The sequence below is a fragment of the Salmo salar genome, chromosome 07 (genome assembly GCF_965601325.2).
Source record: "Salmo salar chromosome 07, fSalSal1, whole genome shotgun sequence".
NCBI classification, from domain to species: domain Eukaryota; kingdom Metazoa; phylum Chordata; class Actinopteri; order Salmoniformes; family Salmonidae; genus Salmo; species Salmo salar.
Window position 1 is genome coordinate 23,858,045 of NC_138297.1, and position 15,419 is coordinate 23,873,463.

The 15,419-nt window shown below is 41.9% G+C and overlaps 1 protein-coding gene across 1 annotated transcript; it reads left to right on the forward strand.

The window, feature by feature from the left end:
* Window positions 1-12,902: 12,902 nt before the first annotated feature.
* Window positions 12,903-15,106, forward strand: LOC106608792 (uncharacterized). The gene is made up of 6 exons (XM_014206942.3): window positions 12,903-12,978; window positions 13,134-13,502; window positions 13,654-14,004; window positions 14,115-14,243; window positions 14,345-14,394; window positions 14,527-15,106. The coding sequence occupies exons 1-6, from the start codon at window positions 12,939-12,941 to the stop codon at window positions 14,641-14,643; spliced, it is 1,056 nt and encodes a 351-aa protein (XP_014062417.3). The 5' UTR covers window positions 12,903-12,938; the 3' UTR covers window positions 14,644-15,106.
* The last annotated feature ends 313 nt before the right edge of the window (window positions 15,107-15,419 follow it).

Below are 15,419 nucleotides of genomic sequence, written 5' to 3' on the forward strand. Positions count from 1 at the left end.
AAACGAATGTATCTTCGGTTTCCCTCTACAATTCTCAGAAGCCAGAACAGAGTGGGCAAGACCAGGCACTAACTCAGACAGGGGGAAAATTAATGTCATCAAAATTATTGCCTGGTGATCTTCTGAACTTCCCAATACCTTTCTGATGCATTTCAGTCACTTCAAATCATATTTCCTTGAGATTGAAAACTGTCAAAAGTACTGTTAGACTGATTTATAATAGACTGTCATAGCTCCAATTATAAAAGTAAACATTGGTCATTGATTACATAACTTGTTTTACATGGTGGGGTTGCGAAAAATGTTTGATATCAAAATGGGGTCGCGGGCAACAAAGTTTGGGAACCCCTGGGTTAGTAGCTCTGACACCCAGACAGATCTTCATGCTATGATCATGATCTAAAAACAACTATGGGTAGCTGCAGCCCAATATGGTGACAGGAGTATGGGCGAGTGGGTGTGTCAAAAGGAGTGGGTGTATGGAAAGTGAATCAGCTAATTTGGCAGATTTGTTGCCACTCAAGTCCGTTTTGCGTGGCTGATTTGGCTGAATGATGAGTCGATAAGCTGGCGACCAGTGCACCGATGTTGTATCGACCTGTCTGCCTACCCAAGGTGCTTCTTACTGGGGAGCTGTATCACAGTCGTGTCGCCAGCGGTAGCTAACGTGGCAATTTTTTACCATCCCATTATCTTTTTTCAAGTAGGATAGCAGCATACACAATAACCAATATTGAAAACCATCTAGATGTGACCTTAATACATACAGTACGGGTCAGTAGCGTAGCCTAGTGGTTAGAGTGTTGGACTAGTAACCGAAAAGTTGCAAGATCGAATCCCCGAGCTGACAAGGTACAAATCTGTCATTCTGCCCCTGAACAAGGCAGTTAACCCACTGTTCATAGGCCATCATTGAAAATAAGAATTTGTTCTTAACTGACTTGCCTAGTTAAATAAAGGTCAAATAAAAAAGTACACACAGTCTACTGCTCAATGGGGAGGGCATGAACAGCAACAACATAGGGACACAGAGCCCTTTGCTCCAGTTTGTCAAGCACTAATGTCTGGCAACAGTGTGGGAAGTAGCTACCTACTGTAGTAGCCAATATCAGGGTCACAGTACGCACACATGTACAATGCAATAAGTAACAGTACATCCACCATCAGTACTTTTACTAAAAAATAACAGTTGTCAGTTTTATAATTCAAAATGTACAGTTATTTGTGTAAAACTAACAGAGAAATACAACTCAGGCGGGCTTGCATGGGCTTCAAAACAGATGTACAAACTCTTGCGGTATGGTAGCTCAATGTATCGTAGCTGCGTAGTTAGGAACTGAAGAAAAAAAAATACAGCTCAATCAAAACAGTCTAACTTATATCAGAGTGCTTTTGACACACTAACTCCTTTCCACATGCCCACTACTTCCCTTTCGACACACCCACTCGGCCATTCTCCAGTCACCATACTGGACTGCAACTACCCTTCTCACAATAACTCCTGTCTCTGAAAAGACTTGACTACCTTTGTAGCTGTATCTACAGTCAGACTAGGGTTAGGCTAGGGTTACGGCTAGGACTAGGGTTAGGCTAGGGTTACGGCTAGGACTAGGGTTAGGGCTGAGGTTAGGGCTTCAGAACTGTCTGCATCTGGGTCTTCTCCTGAAACGTGATCAAAATATATTTCATATTTGAGATTCTTAAAAGTAGCCACCCTTCGCCTTGATGACGGCTTTGCACACTCTTGGAATTCTCTCAACCAGCTTCATGAGATTGTCACCTGGAATGCATTTGAATTAAGGTGTTCCATGTTAAAAATTACTTTGTGGAATTTCTTTCCTTCTTAATGCGTTTGAGCCGATCAGTTGTGTTGTGACAAGGTAGGGGTGGTATACAGAAGATAGCCCTATTACGGCAAGTCCATATTACGGCAAGTCCATATTACGGCAAGAACAGCTCAAATAAGAAAAGTGAAGTGAAAGTCCTTTATTACTTTAAGACATGAAGGTCAGTCAATACGGAACATTTCAAGAACTTCAAACATTTCTTCAAGTGCAGTCGCAAAAACCATCAAGCGCTATGATGAAACTGGCTCTCAAGATGACTGCCAAAGGAAAGGAAGACCAAGAGTTACCTCTGCTGCAGAGGATAAGTTCATTAGAGTTAACTGCATCTCAGATTGCAGCCCAAATAAATGCTTCACAGAGTTCAAGTAACAGACACATCTTAATTAACCTCTTCGGGCTAGGGGGCAGTATTTTCACGTCCGGATGGAAAGCGTGCCCAAAGTAAACTGCCTGTTACTCAGGCCCAGAAGCTAGGATATGCACATAATTGGTAGATTTGGATAGAAAACACTCTAACGTTTCTAAAACTGTTAAATGTCTGTGAATATAACAGAACTGATATGGCAAGCGAAACCCCGAGGACAAACCATCCCAAAAAAAGAAAAATTCAGCTTACCTCTATTTTCAATGGCTAGCACTATAATTATAAGCCCCTGTCCTCCCAAATTGCAGTTCCTAGGGCTTTCACTAGATGTCAACAGTACTTAGAAAGAGTTTCATGCTGGTTTTTGGAAAAATTACCCAGAAATTGTAGTTTTTCTAGGTGGCTCCCATTTTGGCTTGTAGTGTTTCCTTGCGCATGGACGAGTATGCGTTCTTTTTGTTTATCTCCGGTAAAGACAATAACGATTCTCCATCTTAAATTTGATTGTTTATTTGCGTAATAGGATACCTAAGGTTTGATTATAAACGTTGTTTGACTTGTTTGGAAAAGTTTATTAGTAACGTTTGGGATTCATTTTGTATGCGTCTTGACGGAGGGAAACTGAGTGAATTTTTGACTGAAGCGCGCCAGCTAAACTGAGTTTTTATGGATATAAAGACGGACATTATCGAACAAAAGGATCATTTGTGATGTAACTGGGACATTTTGGAGTGCCAACAGAAGAAGATAATCAAAGGTAAGGCATTTTTATATCGCTATTTCTGACTTTCGTGTCGCACCTCCCTGGTTGAAAATGATTTGTTATGCATTTGTATGATGGGGCGCTGTCCTCAGATAATTGAATGGTTTGCTTTAGCCGTAAAGCCTTTTTGAAATCTGATACGGCGGCTGGATTAACAACAAGTTAAGCTTTAATTTGATTTATTGCACTTGTGATTTCATGAAAGTTTAATATTTATATTAATTTAATTTGAATTTGGCGCTCTGCCATTTCATCGGATGTTGTCGAGGGGTTCCGCTCGAGAACAAATCAATGTGAGGAGGAAGATGTTCATTCTCCCCTGTCCTCAGTGATTCTCTTACGAGCACTGGATATTACACCGGTGTAAATCTGTCTGATGAGTCCTGGTCTGACAACCACCGTGTCTTTGTGAGATGCAGAGTAGCTGAACGGATGATCTCCACATGTGTGGTTCCCACCGTGAAGCATGGAAGAGGAAGTGTGATGATGTGGGGGTGCTTTGCTGGTGACACTGTCTGTGATTTTGTTAGAATTCAAGGCACACTTAATCAGCATGGCGCACTTAATCAGCATGACTACCACAGCATTCTGCAGCGATACACCATCCCATCTGGTTTGCGCTAAGCAGGACTAACATTTGTTTTCAACAGGACAATGACCCAACACACCTCCAGGCTGTGTATTGGCTATTTGACCAAGAAGGAGAGTGATGGAGTGCTGCATCAGATGACCTGGCCTCTACAATCACCCGACCTCAACCCAATTCAGATGGTTTGGGATGAGTTGGACCGCAGAGTGAAGGAAAAACAGCCAACAAGTGCTCAGCATATGTGGGAACTCCTTCAAGACTGCTGGAAAAGCATTCCAGGTCAAGTTGGTTGAGAGAATGCCAAGAGTGTGCAAAGCTGTCATCAAGGCAAATGGTGGCTACTTTGAAGAATATAAAATATAAAATATATTTTGATTTGTTTAACACTTCTTTGGTTACTACATTATTCCAAATGTTTTGCTTCATAGTTTTGATGTCTTCTCTACTATTCTACAATGTAGAAAATAGTACAAAAATAAAGAAAAAACATTGAATGAGTAGGTGTGTCTAAACCTTTGACTGGTACTGTATAATCCATCTGTTGTGTGTAGCCTTGTGGTCCTCTATGAGCCCCACCCAACCCAAACACCTAAATCTGTTGCTCCCATACTTTTTTGGCCCTGTGACCCGATTTTGAAATACAACATTTTTCAAGACCCCACCATATAAAAAGTGTAATGTAATCAACGGCCAATGTTTACTTTTTAATTGGTCTAGTACAAGTCAGTCTGAAGTACTTTTGACAGAATTTCAATCTGAAGGAAGTGTGGTTTGAAGTGACAAATGCATCAGAAAGGTATTGGGATGTAAAGAATATCACCAGGTAATAAAGTTGTATGATTTTTTTGTGTAGAAAAGAATGTCATCATTGATCATGTCCCCCCCCAATCTTATCTTATTTAGAGCCTGGTCTTGTCCACTAATGAGTCCTGAGTGCTTGTGGGCATTGTTGAGGGAAACAGGACACACACACATATTCCTTATATTCTTATCTTTCAGGGATGGGGTCATAATATTTTGTAACTGAAACTGTTCAGAAGATAGAGACAACAGAAGCCGCTATGTTTATTACAACCGCAACTAACAGCTAAGAGTGATTTTGTAAGTTTTATTTCAGATTTTTTTTCTCATGACCCCATTTTTAAATCAGGGGACACCACATGGGGTCACAAACTTTGGTTTGCAAAACGCTGATCTATATGAACCCAACCGAACCCTAACACCTATCACCATTTTGATTCAACGCAAATATGCTACACTTCTGTTTTTACACTCCACATAAAATGTCTGTGTCAATTCTGCTTTCTGTAAATAGACATTGTGGTCCAATACTAACTACCACCCCCCCAACCAATGAAATCCCTTTTGATCTCACTGTGATCTCAGCGTGAATAAAGAGGTGCTCTCTGATTCACAACCAGACAGAGTGGAAAAGATCTACACACAGAATGGCTAGAACCTTCCTACAAGCTCTACTGCTCTATGGATTGAGTAAGTAAGCTACTGCTGAATCTAACATGGAGACAGAGTAAGATTGACTGCATCCATCAAGTATAACCAGAATGTTCAGTGCAGCACTTCTTCCTGATACATTTTTAAAAATAATTTATTAGCCCATTTTCGTGGTATCCAATTGGTAGTTGCAGTCTTGTCTCATCGCTGCAACTCCCATACGAACTTGGGAGAGGCAAAGGTCGAGTGTCATGCGTCCTCCAAAACACAACCCAACCAAGCCACACTGCTTCTTGACACAATGCCCACTTAACCCGGAAGCCAGCCGCACCAATGTGTCGGAGGAAACACTTTGCACCTGGCGACCATGTCAGCATGTACTGCCCCCAGCCTGCCACAGTAGTCACTATTGCACGATGGGACAAGGACATCCCTGCCAGCCAAACCCTCCCCTAACCCGGACGACGCTGGGCCAATTGTGTGTCGCCCCTTGGGTCTCCCGGTCGCGGCCGGCTGTGACAGAGCCTGGACTCGAACACAGAATCTCTAGTGGCACAGCTAGCACAGCGATGCCATGCCTTAGACCACTGCACCACTGCCCTTCTTCCTGATTTCTAACATGTACATGTGATAACAGCAATTATAGTAATTAACTTCCTTCTATGTGTTTCAGGTTTGGTCTCTGTTTTCGTTTCTCAGTCTCAGACTATGGAGGTCTGTACTGGGGATACCATCACCTTGCAGTGCTCCAATCTTACAATGGCTGCGGGACACACAGCATGGTTCAAGCAAGTCAACGGATCAGAGCCTGTGTGTATCTCATCTATGTACGTCTTTAATTCAACACCTGATCTTCACAATGATTTTCAAAGAAGCCATTTTGAAATGTTCAGCAACAACACCACTATCTTTCTCAAAATCCCAAAAGTGGAAATAGCTGACTGTGGCCTGTATTTCTGTGGATTTTATCCACATAGTCACATGTTCTTTGTCAACGCAACAGTTCTAAAAATTCACCATAAGTTTTCAGCTGTTTATTTGGCTTTTGATACATTTGAAAATGTGTATCAACCTAATCAGGAGTCATCATGAAACAAAGGCAAACCATTGATGGACATATTTTTTTTGCATTATAATTTTGAAAACAAAAAATACTTCTCTATTATTACTAATCGCAATGCTATAGGGCACAACGGAGGTGAGGAAACACCAGAGTCACCTAAAGAGAGTCATGTAGATGAAAAACATGACAAAATGTTTAGGTCTGTCATTAAAGGATCACCAACTGTGGCTCAGTTGGTAGAGCATGGTGTTTGCAACACCAGGGTTGTGGGTTTGATTACCACGGGGGGCCAGTACAAAAAAATAAATGAAATGTATGTATTCACTACTGTAAGTTGTTCTGGATAAGAGCGTCTGCTAAATGACTAAAATATAAAAAATGATTTAATGAAATGTCATCTAATAGGACATTGTAATGGAACTATCAGTCTAGTAGGACAGGATGATGATGGAACCATGTACCTCCTTCCCCTGGTTGTGATCCTGGGTGTTGTGACTGCTGTTCTACTGATAGTCATCCTCATCCTGGTTCTCAAGATCAGACGAGACCCACAACACAGGTTGGAGCCCATTTCATGATAATTTTGGTCCTGTGAACTACACCTTTAATGTAGATGTTTTTTCCCATGACATCGATCAGAAGAGTCAGTGAGTTCACTAGAATGGAATGATCCATTAATCTGTTCTCTTGTCTCTTTTATATCAAATTCAGGACCTGATTTTCGAAGACAACCACAAAATGATCAGGTAAATACTTTATCATTAAATACTGACATATAAGCATTTCAGAAACTGTGAAAATGTAGTCTGTCATGGTGTTTGCAAATCTACAGAACCAAGATCCCGATGCATTGAATTATGCTGCCCTGAATTTCACCTCCAAGAAGAGGAAGATAGAGAGGAGAAGAGAGAAGGAGCTGGACCCCCGTATAGTGTGTAAGGTTCTAAATTAACAGAGTAAAAACACACGGATGATTATTAAAGCTCAAACCAAGTTTATCACCTAATGGGTCAGACAGCTGAAGAGACAAAGACATATTCACACCAGCACAAGTATACATACCCCAATTATGGTGAAGTCTCCTCCTTCCCTCAAAACATGACATCTTTATTGTCAGGCAGGAAGTTAAGTGATGTGGGTAATAAACTGTTCCTTCTCCCTTAATGTGACCTGACCTGACCTCGGCCTCCATTCCTCACTAATCCACAGCTCTTCACCTTTATCAGTGACCGCAACCATGTGATTGCCTTTCCCTTAATCAGTAACATTTCAAACCCCTGGCTCATATTCAACCTTAATTGACTCCACCATATACATTCCTCCTACAGATAACCATTAACCTTTGGTGTAGCATCCAGACTGTGGCTCTTCTCCTTTCCATAGGATACCTGATGATTAACAATCTTTCAAGTTTAGAAGTCAGAACCCATGTAGTGTATGCTGCTACAAGATGACAAAGTGGAGGAGGATGGAAGAGGAGGAAAATTGGTTGTCCATATCTTTGAATACATGTTTAAATCATTCTATATTGTATGTGTAGTTAAATAAAACGTATTGAAATGTAAAACAGTAAATATCTCTGTAGTGTTTGTTAGTTGTACCTCAGGGCCACTGTAGCTCTCTCCAACTCAGTTAGGCCACACAGCTCAGTGGTACAGGGTGTGGTTAGAGAGGAGGAGTTAGAAGTCAAAACACAACTGTTTAAGAGCCGCAGAGTAGTTGGCCTCTCTTAACTTAGATCTCTGTTGTGTGTGTTAGTGATTTGGTTATTTTTTTATAGGGTGACCCTGAGGGACAAAGTACCCAGCAGTAGACTATTGCATTATACTGATCACTTCTAAAGACAAATGAAGAGTTAAACCAAAATTGCCTTTGTCATGATGTTATTCACCCTTAGTATTTCCTGTCTTGGCTTTGCACTGGTCACAGCCCCCTATTCCGAGAAGCACCTTATAAGGAGAATATGATTGGGGTCTGAGGTAGAGGAGGGGCCAGTAAGTGTACGCATCACTTCCTGTGGTGTGAGTGACAGGAAGGAGCAGCTCAGTGTAGAGGGAGACCTGCTGAGGTGAACATCACTGGGTCTCTTATAGACTAACACTGGGGGATGAAATGTCCCTCATGCTCCCTCTCTCTCTCTCTCTCTCTCTCTCTCTCTCTTTCTCTCTCTCTCTCTCTCTCTCTCAGTATGTCTCATCACATTTCCAGTCAACCTGCCAAAAGATTGAATGGGCAAAATAGTTGTGTGTAAGAGTAAATGCCTAGGTGACTTGAGGGTGTGTGTGTGTGGGGGGGGGGGGCTCTTTTCACACCTCTCTTCATCTGTTCATCTGGACGGTAAACACCAGACCAGTTCCTCACAATCAAATGCCGACTGTATTATCTCCCAAGGGAATTCTGCTTTCATTATTGTCACAGCCGTGTATATCCCCCCTCAAACCGATACCATGACGGCCCTCAAAGAACTTCACTGGACTTTATGCAAACTGGAAACCATATATCCTGAGGCTGCATTTATTGTAGCTGGGGATTCTAACAAAGAAAATTTGAGAACAAGTCAGCCTAAATTCTATCAGCATATTGACTGTAGCACTCACGCTGGTAAATCACTGGATCACTGCTACTCTAAATTCTGTGATACATACAAGTCCCTCCCCCACCCTCCTTTCGGCAAATCTGAAGACGACTCCATTTTGCTCCTCCCTTCCTATAGGCAGAAACTCAAACAGGATGTACCCGTGCTAAGGACTATTCAACGCTGGTCTGACCAATTGGAATCCACGCTTCAAGATTGTTTTGATCACGCGGACTGGGACATGTTCCGGGTAGCCTCAGAGAATAATATCAACATATACACTGATTCGGTGAGTGAGTTTATAAGGAAGTGCATAGGAGATGTTGTACCTACTGTGACTATTAAAACCTACCCTAACCAGAAACCATGGATAGATGGCGGCAAAACTGAAAGCACAAACCACCGCATTTAACCATGGAGAGGTGACTGGGAATATAGCCGAATACAAACAGTGTAGTTATTCCCTCTGCAAGGCAATCAAACAAGTGAAATGTCAGTATAGAGACAAAGTGGAGTCACAATTCAATGGCTCAGACACGAGACGTACTGTATGTGGCAGGGTCTACAATCACGGACTACAAAAGGAAAACCAGCCACGTCACGGACACCGACATCTTGCTTCCAGACAAATTAAACACCTTCTTTGTCCCCTTTGAGGATAATATAGTGCCATCAACGCAGCCTGCTACCAAGGACTGTGGGCTCTCCTTCTCCATGGCCGACGTGAGTCTGACAGTTAAACATGTTAACCCTTGCAAGGCTGCCGGCCCAGATGGCATCCCTAGCCACATCCTCAGAGCATGCGCAGACCAGCTGGCTGGTGTGTTTACAGATATATTCAATCTCTCCCTATCCCTGTCTGCTGTCCTCACATGCTTCAAGATGGCCACCATTGTTCCTGTTCCCAAGAAGGCAAAGGTAACTGGACTAAATTTCTCCCGCCCCGTTGCACTCACCTCTGTCATCGAGAAATGCTTTGAGAGGCTAGTCAAGGATCATATCACCTCGGTCTTACCTGTCACACTAGACCAACTTCAATTTGCTTAATGCCCCAATAGGTCCACAGACGATGCAATCGCCATCACACTGCACACTGCCCTATCCCATCTGGACAAGAGGAATACCTATGTAAAAATGCTGTTCATTGACTATAGGTCAGCAGTCAACACCATAGTACCCTCCAAGCTAATCATTAAGCTTGAGGCCCTGGGTCTCAACCCGGCCTGTGCAATTGGGTCCTGGACTTCCTGACGGGCCGAATGTAGGAAACAACATATCCACTTCGCTGATCCTCAACACTGGGCCTCCCACATGGGTGCGTGCTCAGCCCCCTCCTGTACTCCCTGTTCACCCATGACTGCGTGGCCATGCACGCCTCCAACTCAATCATCAAGTTTGCAGACGACACACCAGTAGTAGGCTTGATTACCAACAATGACGAGACAGCCTACAGGGAGGAGGTGAGGGCACTTGGAGTGTGGTGTCAGGAAAACAACCCTTCACTCAACGTCAACAAAACAAAAGACATGATCATGGACTTCAGGAAACAGCAGCGGGAGCACCCCCCTATCCACATCAATGGGACAGCAGTGGAGAAGCTGAAAAGTTTTAAGTTCCTCGGCATACACATCACGGACAAACTGAAACGGTCCACCCACACAGACAGTATGGTAAAGAAGGCGCAGCAACGCCTCTTCAACCTCAGGAGGCTGAAGAAATTTGGCTTGTCACCTAAAACCCTCACAAACTTTTACAGATGCACAATTGAGAGCATCTTGTCGGGCTGTATCACCGCCTAGTACGGAAACTGCACCGCCCACAACCATAAGGCTCTCCAGAGGGTGGTGCGGTATGCACATCGCATTACCGCAGGCAAACTACCTGCCCTCCAGGACACCTACAGCACCCAATGTCACAGGAAGGCCAAATATCATCAAGGATAACAACCACCCGAGACACTGCATGTTCACTCCGCTACCTTCCAGAAGGCGAGGTCAGTATAGGTGCATCAAAGCTGGGACCGAGAGACCGAAAAGCAGCTTCTATCTCAAAGCCATCAGACTGTTAAACAGCAATCCCTAATACAGAGAGGCTGCTGCCTACATACAGACTTGAAATCATTGGCCACTTTAATAAATGGATCACTAGTCACTTTAGTATTGTCACTTTAATAATGTTTACATATCTTGCATTACTCGTCTCATCTGTATACTCTACCGGTCAAAAGTTTTAGAACACCTCCTCATTCAAGGGTTTTTCTTTATTTTTTACTATTTTCTACATTGTTGAACAATAGTGAAGACATCAGAACTATGAAATAACACATATGGAATCTAGTAGTAACCAAAAAAGTGTTTGATAGTGTTTATATTTGAGATTCTTCAAGTAGCCACCCTTTGCCTTAATGACAGCTTTGCACACTCCCAGCATTCTCTCAACCAGCTTCACCTGGAATTATTTTCAAACAGTCTGTCATAAGCGTCGTTGAAGGGAGACCAAAACGCACCGGGTAAAGTGCTCATCTTATTTTATTAAAGAAAACACTTAATCAAAATAAACAAATGACAAAAACAGTCCAGTAAGGTGCACAGACTATACTAGAAACAACCACCCACAAACACAAGTGAAAACAAACACAACTAAATATGGCCTCCAATTAGAGACAACCACAACCAGCTGCTTTTAATTGGAGGTCATTGCCCAAAACTCACATAGAAATAGAAAAACTAGATTCAAACATAGAAATAGGAAAACTAGAACCTAAACCCAAAATACCCAAACACACAAAACAAACACCCCCCTGCCACGCCCTGACCAACTATGATGACAAATAACCCCTTTTACTGGTCAGGACGTGACACAGTCTTGAAGAAGTTCCCACATATGCTGAGCACTTGTTGGCTGCTTTTCCTTCACTCTGCAGTCCAACTCATCCAAAACCATCTCAATTTGGTTGAGGTCGGGGGATTGTGGAGCCCAGGTCATCTGATGCAGCACTCCATCACTCTCCTTCTTGGTAAAATAGCATTTACACAGCCTGGAGGTGTGTCGGGTCATTGTCCTGTTGAAAAACAAATAATAGTCCCTCTAAGCCCAAACCAGATGGGATAGTGTATCGGTGCTGAATGCTGTGGTAGCCATGCTGGTTAAGTGTGCATTGAAATCTAAATAAATCACAGACAGTGTGACCAGCAAAGCATCATAACACCTCCTCCTCCAGGCTTTATGGTGGGAAATACACATGCAGAGATCATCTGTTCACCCACACCGCATCTCACAAAGATACGGCAGTTGGAACCAAAAATCTCCAACTTGGACTTCAGACCAAAGGCCAAATTTCCACCGGTCTAATGTCCATTGTTCATGTTTCTTGGCCCAAGCAAGTGTCTCTTCTTCTTATTGGTGTCCTTCAGTAGTGGTTTCTTTGCAGCAATTTGACCTGATTCAAACAGTCTCTTCTGAACAGTTGATGTTGAGATTTGTCTGTTATTTGAACTCTGTCAAGCATTTATTTGGGCTGCAATTTCTCTGAGGCTGGTAACTCTAATGAACTTATCCTCTGCAGCAGAGGTAACTGTGTCTTCCATTCCTGTGGCGATCCTCATGAGAGCCAGTTTCATCATAGCGCTTGATGGTTTTGCGACTGCACTTGAAGAAACTTTAAAAGTTCTTGAAATTGTACGTATTGACTGACCTTCATGTCTTAAAGTAATGATGGACTGTAGTTTCTCTTTGCTTTTTTTTAACAACTAATATTAGTATTTAATGTTGTGGGCTTATGATGAAAACCAAGAGCCAGAAATTCAGCTTCTATGCAGTGGTGGGTAAATTCACATTATGGATTACTAGTTGGGTTGGGGTTGGTTGTATGAGCAGCACTAGAGATATTTCACTAAAGATATATAGTTTCCTGTCCAAACATCAAAAGAGAAATCCTTTCAGTAAATATTTAATTTCTCTCAGAAAATAAAAGCCGTTATTGTACATGATAATTTGTTCTTAAAGGTTAAATACATTTTAAAAAATCAAGCCAATATTGATTGCCTTGATCCAGTAACTCTGAATTGCTTTATAATGTCTTAAATGTAATTCTCGGGAAGCTCAAACTATGGTAAGCCAGAGGACACACTTCTAAGATTGTAGTCGGCCAATAAACTCTCTCGTTTCAGTGTTCCCTCCTACTGTATGATGGGTACATGTAAAGTGCCATCATATATAAGGTGCATATAAAGTCTCCCACTGTCAGACCCACACACTATACAGTGCAGAAGGGACTAATGTTACAATGATGAATAGAGAAGTATTTATGTTTTACATCAACTTGGGTAAGTGTAAGACATTTTAATTTTGTTCCTTTTTTAATCACTTGTAGGATGTAGTTTGAATATGATAAGTGAAGTAGGATGTTTTATCTGTTAAGGGTAGAAATGGTTTATCCATGTTTTTGTTTTTGATCCATTTTGTTTGTTTCCTTTGACAGTTGGTGCTTTTACCAAACCAAACGTAATCCAACCAACCCCTGTGATGGTTACTGAGCTGGGAGATACTGTGACTCTCACTTGCTTTTGTCCAGATGAGTCAGTGACCAGGTTTATTTGGTTCAAGCAGAGTTTTGGACAGGAACCCCTCCACATGACATCATCTCTTTATGTTGGCCAAGATAGTTATTATTCCATCAACTTTATTAAGGACTTTACTGAGACCAAACGTTTGGGTGTGAGGAGAGGAGACTACAGCTGTAACTTGACCATATCCAAGACAGAGCCAGGGGACTCAGCTACATACTATTGTTCCACTACAGCCATCTATGAGCTCACATTTGGAGAGGGAACTGTTTTAATTGTCAAAGGTAACTAAACATTTGCTTATTCAATTTCAAAATGTATGGCCCTTTATGTTGGTATGTTTGTACAACTGCTTCATCAAAAGCTAGTGATGAATACATGGCTTTTCATGTTTTTCACCCACTTAGTTTTACTTTAGTTACTCACTCTCTTCAGACTCAGAGTCCAACAGCATGTCTGTGCTCCAGCAGCCTGTGTCTGAGTCAGTCCAGCCAGGAGACTCTGTGACTCTGAACTGTACAACATACACTGAGACCTGTGTAGGAGAACACAGTGTCTATTGGTTCAGACATGGCTCAGGAGAATCCCGTCCAGGAATCATTTACACCCATGGAGACAGGAGTGATCAGTGTGAGAAGAGACCTGAGGCTGGGTCTCCTACACAGAGCTGTGTCTACAACCTCCCCAAGAGGAACCTCAGCCTCTCTGATGCAGGGACTTACTACTGTGCTGTGGCTTCATGTGGGGAGATACTGTTTGGGAACGGGACCAAGCTGGACATTGAGGGTATATGATACAGCTTACATTTTTGTTTATATCTACTGTATAGTCTACTGTGTAGAACATACACTTACTTGCTATTCTGGTTTCTTCTATTACTGTTTGAATTTCAACAGACCATAGAACAGACCCTCTTGTCTTGGTGTCCTGCCTGGGTGTTGTATTGGGTGTCACGTTCACCTTGATCATTGTCCTGGTTTGCATCATGTACAAGATGAACAAGACAACATGTGTGCAGTGCAGAGGTAAGTTACTATCCCTTGCTATTCGTTGATGTCACCATTTGTTGTTGTTTCAGCAGTGGAAGAAGTAGAAGTATCCTAATCTTTTGTGTCATTCTTTTCAGGACTCGTCTCTCAGACCAGAGGTCCTGCAGTTACCCAGTCAGATGCAGGGGTAAGCAGAAATGATTGTATATTGTTTGAAGTCTATTGTGAAGCCTGTCTTTAACCAACTTCGATATTGTGGGTAAAAAAAAATTACATTTAAAATAATTGAATGTCAACAATGCTATTTTGTGCTTCACAGGACCAAGATGGAGACAGTCTCCATTACGTAGCTCTGAATCTGAGCAACAAGAAGAACAGGTCTAGAAGACAGAGAGGTCACATGGAGACAGTGGTGTACGCTGGAATTAGACAGTAGAACTGGATGAATGAACCAATTATCATTTTATACTAGATAACTCTTTATTAACTACTTCTATCTTCATTAACTATCTATGAATGCATAAGCAGTCAAATGTGATAAAAACAGTGGTCATAGCTTTTTTGATATTCAAAGTTGAAATAATAGAATGCACTGCTTCTCTGACAATTATATATATTTTTTTAAATAATAATAATAATAATAATAATAATAATTAGGGGGGTGCTTATATTTGTCTTGGTAGACAAGTGTGTAATGAAAATTTTATTTTTTTACTAACCCCAACTCCTCCTGAGACACCCACAGGGAGTGGGTTCACAGCCAGGGTCACCATTGTACAGCGCCCCTGGAGCAATTATGGTTAAGTGCCTTGCTCAAGGACACAGCGACAGATTAATATTATTTTTATTGTATTTGTTGTGCCTATTTAAGCAACAGTAAACTAGTTGATTGTGTAAAGAAAAATAAATAGTTTCCAACTGTTTGAATTTGAATCAGTTCAACTCATTGCATACTATGATGATATGGCGCGTTGTACAGACGGATGTTCTTTACTGTCTCAGACATTATGGTCTGTTTACAAAGCTTTGTGGTGAAGGTGGAGGTGTTGCAGTAACTTTCCACTGATGGAAACTAACCTCTTATAGACATTTAACACAGGAAGACTGACCTGCACCCACAATACTCTCTACTTTGTCCCTTAGGGCCCTGTATTGTTCACACCCCTTGGTGTGAAACAGACCCTTAGTGCTACACAAATGTTTAGGTCAAAA